Source organism: Octopus bimaculoides, chromosome 19, assembly GCF_001194135.2.
Source record: "Octopus bimaculoides isolate UCB-OBI-ISO-001 chromosome 19, ASM119413v2, whole genome shotgun sequence".
Lineage (NCBI taxonomy): Eukaryota > Metazoa > Mollusca > Cephalopoda > Octopoda > Octopodidae > Octopus > Octopus bimaculoides.
In genome coordinates, this window is record NC_068999.1 from 4,181,486 (window position 1) to 4,201,489 (window position 20,004).

At 40.3% G+C, this 20,004-nt stretch overlaps 1 protein-coding gene across 1 annotated transcript in view; it reads right to left on the reverse strand.

Moving 5' to 3' along the window:
* LOC106884054 (fibronectin type-III domain-containing protein 3A) overlaps positions 1-20,004 on the reverse strand; it is a gene marked incomplete at its 3' end in the record, with an annotated part of 245,776 nt that overhangs the window by 1,398 nt on the left and 224,374 nt on the right. Inside the window, exons 13-25 of the mRNA XM_052974886.1 lie at positions 17,241-17,365; positions 16,633-16,792; positions 15,689-15,775; positions 14,984-15,122; positions 13,778-13,843; positions 6,188-6,300; positions 5,475-5,580; positions 4,272-4,444; positions 3,123-3,314; positions 2,841-2,915; positions 2,376-2,629; positions 1,748-1,948; positions 694-860 (exon numbers count right to left, since the gene is read on the reverse strand). Coding sequence (XP_052830846.1) covers positions 694-860; positions 1,748-1,948; positions 2,376-2,629; positions 2,841-2,915; positions 3,123-3,314; positions 4,272-4,444; positions 5,475-5,580; positions 6,188-6,300; positions 13,778-13,843; positions 14,984-15,122; positions 15,689-15,775; positions 16,633-16,792; positions 17,241-17,365 — 1,858 coding nt within the window. The remainder of the gene's footprint in view (positions 1-693; positions 861-1,747; positions 1,949-2,375; positions 2,630-2,840; positions 2,916-3,122; positions 3,315-4,271; positions 4,445-5,474; positions 5,581-6,187; positions 6,301-13,777; positions 13,844-14,983; positions 15,123-15,688; positions 15,776-16,632; positions 16,793-17,240; positions 17,366-20,004) is intronic.

A 20,004-nucleotide genomic window follows, 5' to 3' on the forward strand; every position in this document is an offset into this window, starting at 1 on the left:
ATGTGTGTGTGTGTGTGAGAGCAAATGTATAAGAATGTGAGTGACAGTTATTTGTTGTGTGAGCATATGTAGAGAGTGAGTACGGTTCTATATTTAAGAGATGAGGAATTATTTACATTCGACGGATATTTGTCCTTATCTTGTTTTTTGTTAACGTTTCGGCTGATATACCCTCCAACCTTCATCAGGTGTCTTGGAGAAATTTCGAACCTGAGTTCTCATTCCTAAGGTATTTTTCGATGTTATTATTATTATTCAGGTCACTGCCTGGAATCGAACTCGGAATCTTGGGGTTAGTAGCCTGCGCTCTTAACCACTACGCCATATTCCGTGAATAATAATATAGAAAAATACCTTAGGATTGAGAACCCAGGTTCGAAATTTCCCCAAGACACCTGATGAAGGCTGGAGGGTATATCAGCCGAAACGTTAACAGCAAACAAGATGAGGACAACTATCCGTCAAATGTAAAGAATGAGTATGTGCGAGTGTGTGTGTGTATATGTCTACTTCTGTATGTATTCCACATACTGTATTCAGAAGTATATCATCATCATCATCATCCTAAATAGACCCAGTCCTTGCAGTTCACGGGTTGGTAATAGGAAGGGCACTTAATCATAATCTATCCAACTCATGCCAGCATGGGAAAACATACACGGGAGAGAAAAGAAAGAAAGAGAAGTGCCTTACCTCTGAGTGGCGGTGGTGGAGCTTTGGTTGTGCTGAACTTGAAGAGGTTGGAGTATTCACCACAACCAGCATCGTTGATGGCAAAAATCCGGAAATCATAGGAAGTTAGTTCGGAGAGTCTGTTTACCTTGTAGACATGGGCTGAGCCATAGTAGACAGTCTGGAAACTGGAAAGAAACAATGGTTTGTAGAAATAAGTGTTTACTTAATTAAGGATGGCTAGTAAGTTGAAATTTCAAAGTTGTTGCCAACTTTTGCCTAACAAAATGTCTATCTATCTATCAATATATATATATACACACACACATATATACATTGGTGGACTGGGTCTAAAAATATTGGTTGCCAGGAGACTAAGGGGGCCCACCTGCAACTATTTAATTTTTTTTTTTTTTTTTGTTAAAAGTATTCTTTTCAACTGTCTACAAACACAGCCAGGCTGAAATAATTAATGCATTCTCCCAAGAGTGAATAAAAATTTCTCAAATTTGAGGGGAAGGGCCCCTTAGATACTAACATGAGACCCCATATATGGATTCTAATGGCCCCATTTGCCATCGGGCAAGCTAGCAGCCTGGCCAGTCTGCCACTATATATATATATCTCATTAGCACATTCAGATTACTGTCAAACATAATCCTTATTTATTCCAATTGTTTTCAATCAATCCTGCCTTATCTCATATCATTGAGATTTTGATGATGTGATTGTTTATTTTTGGAATGGCATTGTAAGGTGGGTGTGAGAGGTCAGATCTGGCTGATTTGAACACCAAACAAGTAAAATGTTTGAGCTGGATAAGGGAGCTGTTTTAAATGCTAAAGGGATATGGTACTCCATAGAAAAACATTGAGTGAGCCTTCAATTTAATGTTTGTTTTATATTTAACAGCATAAGGTTATAAAAATAAAGCAAAATTGAATTTGATATAAAATCTGTCTTGACTGGGACTTCTAAGTTTATCCAGAATGGTTGAATACACAACCATGCATGGAAACCCAACACATCAATACAACAACAACATTCATAAGCGGTGGATGGTGGTGGTACTTACTGTTTATCGTCCCTGCCAATCTCCAGCTGGTACTGGATCAAATCAGGGTTGCGGCCATCACCCCACTTTAGTTTAAGGCTGTTCGGGGCTGCACTGACGCACTCGAGGGAGGGTGGTTCAGGGGGCAGGGATTTTGTTATCACCTTGATGGCAAAACTGAAGGCACCGGGCCCGATTGCATTGACAGCTTGGATTTTAATTCTGAAATAGACAAAGAAAATAGTCATGGTTTCAAATCATGGAGAAGGTAGCGACAAGAGAGGGAACAAGATGAAACGGTTGGAAGGAAGTGTAATGATAAAAGAGAAGCTATGAAAGATGGGAAAAGATAGAGGCTGTCGGTAGTGGGACATCACTTGCCTGCACACAAAGCCAGGTGACATATGCTACCTGACTTTGTGTGCAGGTAAGTGATATCTTAAAAGAAAAAGGGAGGTAGTGTGACATCAGTTACCTGTATGGGTTTTAGATGACAAGTGTTAAGGAGAGAGAGTGCTCACCTGTACAATGTTAAATGACAGGTGTCCAGGAGAGAGAGGAGAGAAAGACTGTAGTGTAACCTTACTTACCTGTGCATTATTAAGTGACAGAGAGAGAGAGAAAGGTGTGGTTGAGTGACATTACTCACCTGTACACAGTGTCAGGTGAGAGGTGTTCAAGCCTGTATTCTGTAGCATCAGTAATATTTATCAGCTGTTTGTCGCCTGTGTCTATGTTGTAGGAGAGTATCTCACTGCCATTGTTGTGGGGTTCTTCCCATTTCAACAGGGCATCCGTTGCTGTCGTCTGCACTTTGCAGTGTACCACAGCTGCAGGACTAGAAGGTTGTGTTTGGCACCGACACACTGAACTGAAAGGACCAGCCCCAGCACTATTTATGGCCTGCAACAACAACAACAACATTTTCTTTATTGCCCAAATGGGGCTAAACATAGGGGGTAGAAACAAGGACAGACAAAAGGATTAAGTTGATTACGTTGAACCCAATGTGTAACCGGTACTTATTTAATTGACCCCGAAAAGATGAAAGGCAAAGTTGCGAAAGTGTTCAACAATGTAGCCAGTTATGAACATCTCATCAAAGTGAACTTACCGAAACTTTAAAGCTATAATTGGTCGCAGGAAGAAGGTTTTTGATTTCATATTTCCGTTGGGGTCCAACATAAAGCTGCAATTGATAAAACAGATTTGTTAGTAGTAGTGTGAGGACAAGGGGACTGGTCAGTTGTTGGAGTCTTATAATGGTCAGTGTTGGACATACAAAATGCACACTACATAATCACTCGCCTATACTATAAAAAAGGAGAACTAGCAGATGTTGCGGCAGACATGAGAATATAATAAAAAGCAGGTGAGAAGGAAGAATTAGTGTTACCTGTGTGAAATCTAGATTAGTCTTCTGTTGCCATTCTAAACGGTAGTCTGTGATAGTAGCACCATTGTTGACAGGTTTTTCCCAACTAAGTTGGATACAGTGTGGAGACTTCCAGTTGACTGTCGGACACTTTGGAGCATCGGGTACACCAGGACCGCTAACAACTTCACAAGATTCAGACCAGGGTCCAGCCTAGGCAAGGCAACAGAGATTGACCGTTAAATGTTCAGACATAAAGAGAAGAAACAAAAAAATATGTAACATGAAAATATGATTTACTCATTTATATAAGTATATTGCTGTATATATATATATACTCTCGGAGTGGTTGGCGTTAGGAAGGGCATCCAGCTGTAGAAACTCGGCCAAATCAGATTGGAGCCTGGTGTAGCCATCTGGTTCACCAGTCCTCAGTCAAATCGTCCAACCCATGCTAGCATGGAAAGCGGACGTTAAACGATGATTATGATTGTATGTGCGTACATAGAAAAGCACCCACTACACTCTCGGAAGTAAACGGCTTCATTTTGCTGACTTGCTGTGTTATTTCCTAACATAGATTCGTTTCCAGGTGCTGGGAATATTGTAGAGGAAACAATGAAAATACCACTCCAGATGATTTACCGAGGAGTGATGGCCTCTTTGTCAATAAAAGAGATACTGCACTAACAAAAGTTAAGGAACCTCTGCTATAAGATGTTTATTTGAGACACTGTGGTGGCTACAAGTCAACTCTTTGGTACCAGGAGAAATAGAAGCAAATGTATGGTCATTATAGGTTTAGTATGGAGGAAATGTACGTCTATGGTCTTTATAAGTTGTGTAGAGGTGGAGGGGGGGGGGGTTGGACACAATTTTCAGAGACTAATGAGGTGAACAGTTGCATAATGTTTGTTGGACAAACAGAATCAGAGAGAAAATTTCTTTAAAAAAATGACATTCTCGGGAAAGGACTGGGTTACCATGGTCAATGTCTGTATATGTGTGTGTGGGATCTGGATGAGTGTGGTGGTGGTGGTGGAGGTCTTGGTGAGAGCCATGATGGATAGGAAAAAGGGTGATAAGAGGATCCATGACTGAGTCAAGAAGTGTAAATGAAATGCCTCGGCTGAACAGCAACAAATTCTTGTGTGTAGAGTTTGTACCTACCCCAATTTTGTTTGAACACTTCACTTGGAATAGATATGGTCGTCCTGGCAGAAGGCCAGCAACCACACAGTCTGTATCCCTGCCTTTGTACACTTCTCTGGTTGTGTTGTCTGGAGACACCATTTGGACAATATATTCTGTGATAGGGGAACCTCCATCAGAGACTGGAGGACCTGCAACAAAGTACAAAACAACTTGCAATGACTGTTTCGATTTAGTTTCAGTTTAACTAGTTCAGCTTTCAGCTACTACTACTACTACTACTACGACTACTACTACTACAACCACTGATAACGGTACCTAGGGGTCGTTTAACCCCAATTCAGCCCTGACTGAATAAGCCCACCTACTTCAAATAAATAAAGGAATCATAGATGTTATTCAGTTTGCAAGACATAGCAACCAAATCTAGTAAAAATCACACAGGTGCTTCAAAAACAACTTGGTTGTTGGTTATACCATTACAGAAACACACAATATAATGGCTTTATATTCTTTGAAGAAAGTTCCCACTAAAAAAGTTCTGTAAAATTTTTGTCCTATTTAACTTTCTATTTACTGGTTTTAACAGCCCCAGACCGTCTTTAATTCATACTTCACAGTGAACTATACACTGTGGTACCTACTTACAGCTAGATAGACTGGACTGTTGACAGTTAAGTGTTTTGAGTACGGGCATTAGCGATATGAAACAATCAGTCATGAGCAGACATGTATTTTAGTTCACTGTATCATAGGGAGCTACAGTGTATGTAGTACCTATGAAAACGTCAGCTCTTTGTTGATAGTTTCCTGTCTCTAAGAGATGGTGGTAAGAAACCCTCAAGGAAGCTGAGCAGCTGAGGGTCTTCAGAGAAGACACTCCACTCGGGCAAGTGTCTCAGCCCTACTCCAAGAGGGTGTTGAGTCACATCCAGGTCAGGATTCTTTGGGTGCCCTTCTGCTGACAATTGTTAGCCACTTGGAGAGTAGAGACTTGTGCTTTCCAAGTGGCTACTTGGAGATTTCCTCTCTGTCGACTCAGCTTTCAAAGTTATACTTAAAGAATAAAATAACACTGGTTGTCATGGCAGTGGTGAAATGCCAATGCTATCACAATGGCTCAGATACTTAGACTAACAAGATTCTCATAGCAACACCAGTCCTAGACCAGCTCCGGTACTTCATATTAAAAGTCTACTGAGCATTAAAATAATTACTTACCCCATCGTAAATGTAGAGAAGTAGCTTTTGGTTTACCCTGAAGTTTGGGAGGTTGGCTTTGCCCTGGAATCACAGCTGGTGTTGTTACTGATATAGAATCTGAAAACTGCAAAAAGACAAGAATTTACATCAGAAACGATTCTGTTGTGACAATGAGAGTTTGATGACAAATAAAGTCAGCAAACTGTTAAAATATTTTCCATTTAATTACGTCGCAACACTCTCTCTCCATTGTGCCATTCTCACTCCCCTTTAATTCTTCTGAAGGGTGATGTGTCATCTACTTGCTGAGGCACCAACTGACAAGCGATCATGGGATCAGTGGCCCAGATCCTTTTACAGGTCATGTGACCACCTCTACACCAAAAGAAATTATGCTGAGGATCTCTATGCAGTTGCTTGATCTACAAGACATAGCAGTAGAACTGTCCTCAAACCATACTGTACCATCAGGGATCAATTCATTCAGGGACTATCTGTGGCAAACAAGTAAGGTTGGTTCCCATCATAAATGTTCTTTGGATATCAGTGAAGTCCAAAGGGAGTCTGATCTCATCACACAGGCTTTTCTCACAGAGCAAAGGATCGTAAATAAGACCTTCTTGAACTGGAAGGGTCTTTTTTTTAATCCCCAACTAAGTATCAAAGCAAATGAATTGTATTTCATACTCCCAACTCAAAAGGTTCCAATATTTTAGGGGTCATATACTTACATCACTTTTACCTCCTGGTCCCGAACACGCTACGTGGACATTGTATGTACTTCCAGGGATCAAACCGTCACAGGAACATTCCAGTTCAGCCCCGTTATAAATATTTCGGAAACCTGCAAAAAGAAAGATAGTTCTAGCTTTAGAATGAAAAAAGGGGGCAGCAAAGGGTTACATCAAGTGTTTGGGGGGGGGGGTAGCTTGTTCATGGGGTTTATCTGTGCAGTAGTGGACTGATTGTAGAAGTGGTGGTAGTGGGGATGGTGGCTTTATTGTATCAATGAAAGTGGATCACAGCGGTGGTAGTAGTGATGGTTGTGGTGGTGGTAGTAGTATTTATTTATACTACTGCTACGACTAGTAGTAGCAGTAGTAGTGTTCTAAGCTGTTTGTTTGCTATCTATTTTACATGACCATTGCTAGGACACTCACTGGTGAGCAGTTTTAGACAGACTGGACATAGACAAGTGTGTGTGTGTATAATTACATTAGTGGTCGTTAAGCACCTGGCTGTCTTCGTTTATATTGAATCAGGGAAGTCTTGTCGAAAAAGCTGTTGTTGTTGTTGATGTTGTTTCTCAAGTGACCGCTGCAGGCTAGAAGAAACCAGGCCAGACTATAATGTTGGTCACCAGCCGATGCTAAGATATATTGGTCAAATTTCTAGAACTTTCCACTGCACAATTCTAACATGTCTTCTTCTGTCTTTGATATCCAAGTGTGGGGAAGGTGTGACGGAAAGAAACTCACCATAGCAACCAAGCTCCCACCACCACCACCACCACCACACACTTCTTTCTGGTGTCCAGTAACTGACCTTTGCTTGTGGAAGGAGGTTCAGGACTACTCACAAGACACATAACAAGTTCAATCTCCAATACAGTTACTGTGTCATATCCCCGCCCCTCGCCCCCTCCCCTTTTCTCTGTAGGACACCTCATCCCTTCCCCTCCTCCATTTTGTGCTGAATCACTTCCACTCACAACTCATGGTCCACTGCTCACAATTAATCATAAACAACCAGCCGTAAACAAACATACAGTTCCAAAGAAAACCCTCCCATATTTCATATGCTCTTTGGTTCGGTGCTCCTCAAGTTACTCTTTTATTCTTTCCATGGTTTCAGTCGTAGGGCTACGGCCATGCTGGAGCACCACCTTGATTTATTTCCTTTCAGTTCTGTTCTATCATAAGACAGGGAAGTTGGTCTCTGAGTTTGTAGCAGCTGATCTTCCCTCAGTGATTCCTTCTATGGTTGGCTGGTCTGCTATCACCATTAGGGGTTTATCCTAGTCTTTTATTCTTTTACTTGTCTCACTCATTTAACCACAAATATAAATAATTAAGAAAGGATGATGATAAATAATAGGGCTTCTTATGTAGTGACTCAACCTGCTAGAAATAACAGCCAAGTCTCCTTTAAAGCTAACCCTGCTATGTTTAAAAAAAAAAGGAAGGACATGAATACAATATGTCTGATGAAAAGGCAGTCCTATCTATGACTGGGTCTAGTGGATCAGACATGACCTGGGGTTACCCCCACCACCTTACCATCAGGGTTTAGAGAGTACACACCATGCATTTGCTGCTGGAAAGTTTATCATAAATGGTGTACCTGGGAGGTCTTATTTTTCTGCATCCTGTATTTCAACAACAACAACAATGAAACTATCCAAACTTAGAAAATCATGGGAAAATGTTATGTAAAAAACAGCCTGTGTGTGTGTGTTTTCCATTTTTTTTTTGTAAAATTTTTGATGTGAAAATTGTGTGTTGAGGAGTTCGTGAATGACAATGAATGGAAAGGATTCTTACAAACCAAATCAAACTGATCGATTGATTGATCAAACAAATAAGTAGCTGATTAGTTAATTGGTTTATTGATTAGATTAACTAGTTCACCACCACCACCACCAGTAATGGTTTCAAATTTTGGCACAAGGCCAGCAATTTCGGGGGAGGGGTTAAGTCAATTAAATCTACCTTCAATGGATGAAAGGCAAAGTCCACCTTAGCAGCATTTGAACTCAGAACATATAGATGGACAAATTGCTGCCAGGCATTTTAGCCAGCATGCTAACAACTCTACCAGCTTACCACCTTGTTTTTGTTTTTGTTGTTGATAAGAAGAAAACAAAGAAATGTACGTCTCCTACAGACATAAAAGACCCTCCCAACATAGAACCTCTCTCTCTCTCTCTCTCTCTGTATATATATATATATATATTAGAGGCAAAGGACAACAGAAACCAAGGCAGGACGAGTATCTCAAGTCATTTATGATAATTTAATTGGGGTATGACTTGAGATACCTGTCCCGTCTTGGTTTTCGTTATCCTGTTCCTCTTATACCTGCCAATACGGAAGCCTAACACGGGTCTCTGGCTCCAGCCTCAGGTGTGAACTTGGAATCTAATGGATGACCAATTACACAGCACTTACTCAGCATACCTATTCATTTAGATCAATAACGAACTAAACTCCTCGTATTCTGTCTGTATGTCTCTCTCTCTCTATATATATATGCATATACACAAACACACTTGCTGGAACATATACCTATTCATCTATTGACCTCACTGGGTGTAGAGAGCAAGATCTGATGGGGAGTGGCACTGCTGCGCAGGGAACAGGGAGCACAATAATAGTTGCTACATGTTTGCAGGTTGGGGAGAGACCAGCTCGTTAGGGGAGAGCAAGGCAATGGTGAAGAAGGAGAGATGGAGGGGCCAAGGGGGAGGGAGTGATGGTAGAGTATTATCAGATAAGAAAGAATCCACTGCTCTGTGTGTTAGGAGAGAATAGAAAGATAAGGTAAAACACCCCCCCCCCCACACTGAAAAGAAAGAAAAGATAAAGGCAACTATAGATATAGAATACACACATAAATATACAGAGAGAGAGAGAGAGAGAGTGAGAGAGAGAAAGTGTGTTATTGGAGTTTAGAGAAAAATGTGTGGAAATGTATTTAGGTCTACAAGAGGGTGGTGGTGGTGGAGGTGAGGATGAAACCCCAGGGAAATGACAAGGAAGAAGGGTGTGCCAAACCCAATACACCATGTAATGAGGTCAGTCAGTACAGAGAGAGATAGAGTGGGGTGGTGGTGGTGGCAGGAGGAATACAAACTCCCACCCCACCCACTTCTCTCCTCCTCCTCTAACACCACCACCACCACCACCACCGCTGGGTTGGGGTGAGAGGAAGGAGGTGGAGGGATCAGCCAAAACTGGCCAACACTGTTGTTCAAAGGGAAGTGGTAGGGAGATGGTCGTGGTTGGGTGGGTCTTGAAATTACTTGGTGTAATTAGTAATCACTAACAGTGGTGGTGGTCGTGGTAAGAGGGGAATTGAGCCCATGACACAGTTTCCAGCACCACTCCACTCACTTTCACCATTGTTAGCTATTTCCTTTCACTTATGTTGTTGGTTCAAACTGGATAAAAGACAGAAAATGGATGAAGGCCACTGATTCTTAGCGACTGATGAGAAAATTCATTCCTTCAGGCGACTCTTAGAAACCACAAATATAAATTGGAAATAATAAAGGAGGATGATGATGATAAATAACAGGACTTGTTATGTAGTGACTCAACCTGCTAGAAATAACAGCCAAGTCTCTTTAAAAGCTAACCCTGCTGTGTTTTTTAAAAAAAGGAAGGACATAGATACACTGTCTGATGAAAAGGTAGTCCTATCTATGACTGGGTCTAGTGGATCAGACATGACCTGGGGTTAAATACCACCACTTGCCAACTAATAAGGGAGTCACAATGTGGTCTGCAAGCAAAAGTAGCTAAATTTCCCTTAAATGACACCCCCATTATCTTAAAAAAAAAAAGAAAGGATACACTGGATGTTGTAGTCCTCAATACACTATACCTCTTTCGAAAGCAAAGATACACCCATCATAACTGAAATGTATGATTGTAGGCCTGCTTAATCAGGGTTGACCTAGGGTTCAACAACAACAACAGGATTTGATGTGGGGAATGTGAAGGGGATGAAACGAAATATTTTAAGGGACAAGGACTACAAATTTTGAAGGAGGTTGAGTGTGTATGATTAAATTGACCCCTTTCCTTTCCCCAGCACATGACTGGTATTCTTTTGACCCTTTTTTAATAAGTTTTTCCATACTTGTTTCCAGAGTTTTAATTAAATTAACCCTTGTTTCATTCATTCTGGGTGATATAAAGCTTTCCTTTCATAAGGGCCAAGTTACTCTGGTGGTTGCAAAGAACCCCTAAAAAAAACTGGTAATGTGTATCATGTGATATGGGATAAGAAAAAGGGTCAAAGAACTTGCAGATAAACACAGGAACAGGGTTCCTTGGTCCCTACACTTCACCCCCTTCGACCCATATACTCCTGCCTCTATTCTAGGCCCTGTTCCCTTCCAACTCCTCAAGGTTGACAAGAAAGGGATCAAAGGAGCATAAAAAGGATCAGCTTGTTTAATTTTAGGTCATTTATAATTGAACATATGGTGTGATTAAAGGCGTTCCGGCCATGACCATCACTCCATCAATTGCCTTTTTTCTTTGTCCAGGCATTGTGTATCTTGGACTATATTAGCCCACATGTCCTTCCTTTTCTTAAGACAGTGGTGTGTGATTTTAAAGTGATTTAGCTGCTCTTTCTACAAGGTCAAGCAACAATGGACAGGGTTCTTCACTGCCCCCCCCCCCATCACCACCCCTTCCCCACTGATTAATAAAGCATTGGTGGGGACGGAGGTGGTGGTGAAAGAGTGGGAGGAAGCGGTAGACAGACAAAACCAGGGGCCAGCACCGTCTCCACTCGCCCTTCCTACTGTTTATATAGCTGTGAAAAGGGAGGGCGGACAAGTTGAAGAGAGAGAGGGGGTGGGGTGAGAGGAGGGAGAGGGATGGTGGGAGGGGAAAGAGAGGGAGTTATGGATATATGAAACATAAACACGATATTGTTTAACTATAACAGTGGAGGTCTTAAGGACACACAGACAGACAGGGCGAGGAGAGAGAGAGAGAGAAAGAACAAAGAGGCTAGACTATATGTGCCACACACACACAGACACACACATATGTGCATGTGTTTTATGTATGTGTCTGTATGGTAAATACACACACTGCTTAAATACTGCAGGACGTGAGAGAGAGAGAGAGAAAAAATGGTTACGTGACAAAGAGAATGAATGGTTAAGAATAAAATATGAAATTATACACACACACAGACATGTATAGGTGTGTGTGTGTGTGTGTAAATATCATAACAAGACACTGTTTAAATAAAGCAAGAAGATAAACACGAGAGGGAAAAAGTAGCTTGTGTGTGTGTGTGTGAGTGTTGTATGTATGTGTGGTGGTGTGTGTGTGTGTGTTACTGGTTAGATGTAAAGAAAGAGCAGGTACCCCTGGTGTTGGAGGGTTGGCAGAAGCCAGGGGTACCTGCTCTTTTTTTACTCCTAACCAGTGACATCGGAGCTGCTTATTTTCCACAAGAAAGGAAGTTGACAGCTGCAGGAATTTCCAGAGGGACAACATTCTTGTGAGGAAGGACTGGGCATAGGTATTAGTGCAAGGTTGGAGGAGGGGGAGGACAGGCATAATGCAGACGAGATTGGTGGTGGGGAGGTGGAGAAAAAGCCACTGTAGTAGTGGTAGGAAAAGGCCGAGAGAGGAGACACAGCATGTTGGTGGACAGGAGATGGGTTTGGGGGTGGGTGCTAGTGAATGACTTTATACTAAGAAATGGAGTCGTCTTTCTTAAGGTATGTTCTAAAAATGTGTGTGTGTGTGTGTGTGTGTGTGTGTAACAACAGCACTGTCCTAGATGTAGGATTATCATCATTCCATCGTGGGTCTCACCTGCGTTGGGTGGGGTAAAATATTTTCTATTTTCGAAGAGGACGACCAGTCTTTGTAGTGCTGACCTTGCTATGTTGAAGACGCGTGCGTTTGTCAGACACAGACACACATATATATATATCTATACATATATACGACGGGCTTCTTTCAGTTTCTGCCTATCAAATCCACTCACAAGGCTTTGGTTAGCCCAAGGCTATAGTAGAAGACACTTGCCCAAGGTGCTACGCAGTGGGACTGAACCCGGAGCCATGTGGTTGGTAAGCAAGCTACTCACCACACAGCCACTTCCTATTTGTTATGATAATTATTGTGATGTCATCAGCAATAATACTTTTGGTTGTTCATTCATTCTGTCTGTAGTTAAGTGATTATGATGACTCTCCCTCTCTCACCATATATATATATATACACACATACATACATACATACATACATACATATATACAGGCATACAGACGCAGATGTATGTATATAGCCTTAAACAAGTGGTGAACAATGAGTGTTGTTGGTTCCACATTCCCAGTGAGCCAGTCACACTCTGTACACCAAAACAAACATTGTGTGAAGCCTTTGTATTCCAGAAAGACAGATTTTCCGGTTTCAAAGGTTTTTTTTCCATGTTTTTCCCCATGTTTACATCATTTGTCAATATACACCAACAAAAGACACACACACACACACAATAAATATATATATATACATATATATATATATACACACACACACACACTTTATATATATGTATGTATATATACACACACACACACACACACTATATATATATATATATACACATATCTTTGTGTATGTATGTATATATATATATATGTATATATATATATATATATTCTCTCTCCTTCCTTTCCCGAGCGTCCAATAACACTACCCGTATCACGTCCTCACTTTGTTGTTTTTTTGTTATTGTTTTTTGTGTTTTTTTGAACCTATATATATATTCATACATACACACACATATCTTTGTGGGTTTTTTCATCGTAATTTAACGTCCATTTCTCCATTCAGAGGCAGATCTTCTACAGCCGGATGCTGTTCCTGTCACTGACCCTCATCTTTTCCAACCCCAAAGTAATATTTTCTCACGGCCAGACATCTTTTCACAGAATATCAGAAATGAATGACACCACTTGTACAACGGTGGCACTCATTTACAACTATCATACGATGTCAAGATAAAGAAGCACAAACACACACACAATGGGATTCTTTCAGTTTCCATCGACCAAATCCACTTATAAGGCTCAGGGCTATAGTTGAAGATACTTGCTCAAAGTACCGATTGGACTCAATACCACATGGTTTGGGGAGTGAACATTTTTATCATGCGGCCATGACTCCCCTCTCCCTGCTGTGTGTGTGTCAGAGGAAAAATCAGCAAAAACAGACAAAGAAGAAATGGTAAATTTCAAACCTAAAGATATTAAGAGTCACAGAAAGGATGAAAAGTTGGTAAAGTGCATTGCTGGATGGGGAAACAGATGAGGGTGGGGGTGATGATGATGTCTGACAATGGTTTGTGTAAAATAAAAGCAATGAAATAAGCCGCAACAGGTTTTGGCATTTGCATATGGCGCTCGGCTGCGCAAGACAGAGATGAGGAATGTCTGTAGGACTTGTTTTTACAAAGCAGGTTTACTGCCCCAACAGAAACCAGTCGACCTTGAAGGGGAAAACACAACCAGCTGGTCATGGCTGGTTGATTGAATTAATGGAAACAATACTCACCTTCACCATCATCCATTTCCACATGGTAATTAAACACTTTAGTGCCTCCTGTATCCTTGGGGGGATCTGTAGGGAAGGTCATCAAGAGGAGAGCTTTTAATATACAGCCAGGATAACATCAAACAAACTAAACAATTTAACGATTACAGGTTTTAAACAATTCAAAGTTTAGAACACATATGGTGTGTGTATAGATAGATAGGTAGATAACTAGAAAGATAAGTAGATAGACAGACAGACTGACAGATAGATAGATAAATAGATAGATACTGTGTGTAGATATTGAGTGAATAGACACAATATGTAGATGAAGACATTGTATGTGAGTGTGTGTGCGTACATAAATTCTTTTGTTTCAGTCATCTCACTGCAGCCATGCTGGAGCACAACCTTTAATCGAGCATATCGACCCCAGGACTTATTCTTGTAAGCCTAGTACTTATTCTATTGGTCTCTTTTGCTGAGACCAATAGAATAGACCAATAGCCAATTTGCCGAGTTATGGGGACATAAACACACCAACATTGATTGCCAAGCGATGGTGGGGAGACACACACACACACGTGTATACGACGGGCTTCTTTCAGTTTCCGTCCACCAAATCCACTCACAAGGCTTCGGTCGGACCAAAGCTATAGTAGAAGACACTTACCCAAGGTGCCATGCAATGGAACTGAACCCGGAACCATGTGGTTGGTAACCAATATATATATATATATATAGACTGTGTAGTGGACAGACAAAGTGTGTAGGTGAAGACACTGTGTGTGTGTGTGTGTGTGTGTGTATCATCATCATCATTTAACATCCGCTTTCCATGCTAGCATGGGTTGGACGATTTGACTGAGGACTGGTGAAACCAGATGGCTGCACCAGGCTCCAATCTGATTTGGCAGAATTTCTACAGCTGGATGCTCTTCCTAACGCCAACCACTCTGAGAGTGTAGTGGGTACTTTTACGTGCCACTGGCACGAAGGCCAGTCAGGCAATGGCCACGCTCAAAATGGTGTATATATATATATATATATATATATATATATATATAAATATATAGATAGATACTGTGTGTAGATGAAGAAATTGTATATGTGTGTGTGTGTGTGTGTGTATATATATAGATAGATACTGTGTGTAGATGTTGAGATAAACACTGTGTGCAGATGCAAGTGACCAAAGGTCAGTAAGGACCAAAACGACGTACTCACCCCATGTCACTTTGAAGTGATGTGCATGGATTTTGCCCTTCACCTGAACTTTACTTGGTATACCTGGGGGTCCTGGAAGGGTCTGGTAGGTGACTATTTCACTCCATTTGCTAGGACCCTCCTCATTTTTGGCTGATAACTAAAATTAGGTACAAATCAAACAACATTTGCAGGTGATTAACAGGGAAAGTTAATTAAATGTGGTGAACATAAAACATAGTCATACTTAAAACAATTTTACAAAAAAATAAGTATAAATATTAGAAAATAAAACAAAAAAAAACACATTTGATGTGATGGAATGGCAAATCTCCTTCTGACTTGTGACAACATTGTTGTTTTAATATCACAGTAATACCTCACCATATCACGGTTCACTTAGCACACATTCAGTATATCACGGTTCACCTATCGCACCCTCTGGCTGAATTATGTAAATTTATATTGCAAATTTCTCAATACAGTCATGGGTAGATGGTGTCCAAGGGTCATACTGAAGACAATCCATCTCGGAGAAGGAAATTTTTGAGATAAAAACCATTCAATGAAGATTTGCAACCAGCTGATAGTATTTTGCACAGACAAAAATTATAACAATATAGCTATGGTGATGATATCACTGATATTAATATTGTTTGTCATGATGGTGGATAATGAAAGTGGCAATGATGATGAGGAAATGCGTGCAGATTTATTTCTATTTACCCTGAATCTGTAGTCAGTGTTCCGTTGTAAATTTGGCACTTTATAGCTACAGTTTGGACCATTGTAGACTACAAGGAAACCGTGTCCCTGTAAAAGAAAGAAGACAGTGAATGGTGTTATTTGAATTTGAACCTCACTGTGAACTGTAAACAAAGTGGTTACATCAAAAGTTTTATCTCTCCGTGGACAGAAAAAAAAAAGCAATACCAATCTGATGTTACTAACCTTCATCAGAGAAACAGAAAGATTTATCATTGCTATTTACAGTAGATACAAACCAGGACACAACTAAACTGATTTGTCTTATTTACACAATCAAGAAATAAAACTACTCTGTTTACTTTCCACTGAGAGGTTGTACTTGTATGTTTATCAAAACAAATTTATCTGACATTTCAAACCACCCCAAAAACAATGTGTTGTGCATTATTAGTAAATTAATTAATCTTGAATGTGATCATATCATCTGATGAAGGGGATACGTTATGATCATATATCACATGACTGGAGGATCTTATATTGTTGATCCTCACATCATAACGATTAATGACGTATGTGGTAATAATATCATTATGAGGAGTCATTACATTATGTCATTCTGATGTATTTGTTACATCACATACAGTGTTTATACCATGTAGGGTGTGTTATGATATTATTACGATGCTGTTACATCACAGGTAATGTTATATAACGACATATGAGTTGTAAGTTTGTGTCTGATCCCATTAATGTTCCAATGTAATTTAACATCGAAACACAGAGGGACCAACGACGGTACACATGCAAAGAAAAAAAAAAGCTTTCAGACAATAGCCATCATAGAAGACAGAACCAGTGTAGCAAAGATTATGGGGCAATCATTCTGAACGATAAAACCAAAACCCCTCCCCTACCACACACACACAAAAGCAGTCAAGGAATCTCAGCAAAGTTTTACTTACAGTTGTCTCATCTTCCATTTGTAAAGTAAAAGTCTCGTCACTTTGTCGTTTCACCCAGGAGAGGTTTAAGGAATTAATCTGACTTGTGGTGATTGTAGGGGGATCAGGTTGAGGTGGAACAGTCCCACTTGTGCAATAACTTGTCAGTTCACTAAAAAGGCTGAAAACAGAGAGAAAGAGAGACAATGTTAACAGGAATTATGCTTCTACCATAGTCTTCAGTATGGGGTTGATGTAATCGACTAGTCCCCTCCTCCAAAATTTCAGGCCTTTTGCCTATAGTAGAAAGGATTATTATTATTATTATTATTATTATCATTTTCTCTTTATCAAAGGTTTGGTTGGAGCTCCTGGAGTCTTGCATGCGTATCAGGCTTATTACCTTCAGCCTACGGTACCATGCTATTCGTTCTTTTACAGCTCTCTAATACTTTCCTGATTATTCTGGTTGTGCCAAGGAGGAAAACCTTTTGCAACAGTTCTACTAGGAACCCCATTCCAATTTCCTTTATATTCCCCTTGATGCCTTCTGATACTGATATCAACTCTCTCCCTCCCCTAAAATTTTCAGCCCTTGTGCCTACAGTAGAAAGAATCATCACACCAACCTTTTGCCAATGCTATTAATAGCAGCTAACCGGAAAGTATACTTGGTGCCAGCCTGTAAATAGTTAATACGATGCTGTTTCACTAAACCACTGTACACTTCATAGAATTCTCCATTGTTTAAGCCCTGGAAAAGATAAGAAAACATGGTAGACATTAAGCACCAATGAACTGGTGGTTGGGGGGGGGGGGTCATTCAGCAAAAATGGAGGAAAACGAGAGGGAAAAAATAAATTTACTTTGGTTAATTACAGCCAAGTTAACAAGTGCAGTAACCTGATAAAACCTCATTGAAATATAAGATGTAGATTGACTTATTACAAGTGAGCATGGAACTGAGAGGCTTTGCTTGTAAACCTTGTGACTTCCTTTCCCTCCTCTTCTATTTTCTCCTCTACACCGATTTTCTAAACATTCCATTGGTATTTTCACAAAAGAAGGAAGCTGCGACAAGATGTTAACCCCTACTGTTTTATCTGGTACAATACCAGGGTTTGATCTTTATGGAAATACATCAAACTAAATGTCGACTAATTCACAACCGTATTAACTGGTTCTGAGACAGAGAAGAAGAATCTAGAGCAAAGAAGACAAAACACACACACACACACACAGAATGGCAGGCAATCTTCCAATCAAACCAAAGAGATGTTTCCAAGAGTGACATCCTTGACAGGAATCTATCTGGTACTTTTTCCTTTTGTGGTGAGGGGGGGGGGGAAGTCAATTACATCAGCCCCAGTATTCAACTGGTACTTACTTTATCAACCCTGAAAGGATGAAAGGCAAAGTTCAACTCAGAACATCAAGACACAAAATGTTACTAAGTATTTCGCCTGGCATGCTAACGGTTGCTCTGATGGCCGTGTCAGCTTGCCACCTTACAGCAAACTAAAATATTAAACCACAAACATTGACGGATTACTACAAGAGCCATCATTTGCTCTTTTCTATAATCCACCCTTAAACATTGTCCACCCCTAATTATTGCTTCTCTTCCTCCTAGTCCACCTCTAATCATTAATTCCTATCTCAAAGAATGACAAAAGCAATTTGGCAGAAACATTCAGTACTGCAAAATATTTTATAAATTGCAAAACAGGTTTGGAACCGCACCCGTTTCTGTAACCAGAATCTCTTTAAATACAGAAGTAAATAACAAGAAACACCGAGTTCTTCCTCTTGTCTGTAATCAGCAGACATTATTCCACTCCTTTTTAAATACCAAAACATTTTATTTTAATTTAATTATAAAGATAAACTGAAGATTAATCAAAACCCTGAAATATTAATTGAAGGAATTGGTAAATGTGGATGGTAGAGGGTTAGACAATTTAGCAGAAATAACACACTCGGCTCACCCCAGCAACCAATTATCCCCCGGGGTCATTTACTCAACTATCTGAGAAAGAGAAAAAGAAAAAATGGTAATATTCTACATTTGGCTGGAGGATATAATGTTGCTCTAAAAGAGAATATTAAAAGAGGCCTTATCAGATAAAAACCTGCTGAAGCTGATATAATATGAGTTTACTGCTTTTTAAAACAGTCGACCACACAACAAGACATGAAGGAGATTCTTCAGAGTCACTTCAAGATGGTGTAGAAAAAAAAAGAAATAAGAAAAAACGATTCTCGTAGAATCAAAGACAAAAACTATTTTGCAGTCTTCAAAATCTAAAACATAATTTTTCATTCTCAAACATTCTCCACTGCCACCACCCTGCGATAGATGTGTGATGAGTGAGTAGTTCCACTAACAAAAAAGATTGAAGAATTCTACATTTATTTCGTTTCCTACGTTTTCTCAAAGACGAATGGGAGCAGCTGAACAACAACAACTACAACTAAAATGAATTGAATCAAACAGATTTTTATTTTTCTGTTTTATCTTCCACTCATCAAACTGTGGCCATGCTGGAGCACCCCCTAGACGAATTTTAGTCAAACACATCAACCCTGGTGCTTGGTCTAATTTATTTTTAAGTCCAGTGCTTATTCTATTAGTCTCTTGCTGAGCCACTAAGTTACAGGGATATAAACATACCAACACCAGTTATCAAGTGGTGACGGTGGACAAACACAGACAGAAAGACACACACACACACATATATATATATATATATATACAACAAGCTTCTTTCAGTTTCTGTCTACCAAATCCACTCACAAGGCTTTGGTCGGCCTGAGGCTATAGTAGAAGACACTTACCCAAGGTGCCATGCTGTGGGACTGAACCCGGGACCATGTGGTTGGTAAACAGGCTACTTACCACACAGCCACTCCTACGCCTAAATATAGTCATCATTATTTATCGTCTCCATTCCATGCTGACATAGGTTAGACAATTTGACAGGAATTGGCAAGCCTGGCAGTTGCACCAGGTTCTAATGTCTGCTTTGACAAGGTTTCTACAGTTGGATGCCCTTACAGAGTGTACAGGGTGCTTTTTATGTGGCACCAGATTACATGCATGTATGTGGATGGTGTCCAGTGTGCTAGAAGATCACTGGGAGTGAGGCACCCCTCAGCTTCTGTTGAAGCATGTCTCTTGGAGAAGGTCACTCTGATATAAAACCAGATATGCAGGGAATGGCATTGGACATTTTGGGGATCTTTTGGTTTGTGATAGCGATCATGGCGCTCCCACATCCCCGAGCCTGTGGCTCATATTGGCACCAGACATCTTGCTCTGGATAATGTCAGTAGAGTGGAGAGGGTCTATGAGGTGTCATGCAAGCCTTATTGGACCTAAAACTCTGCACA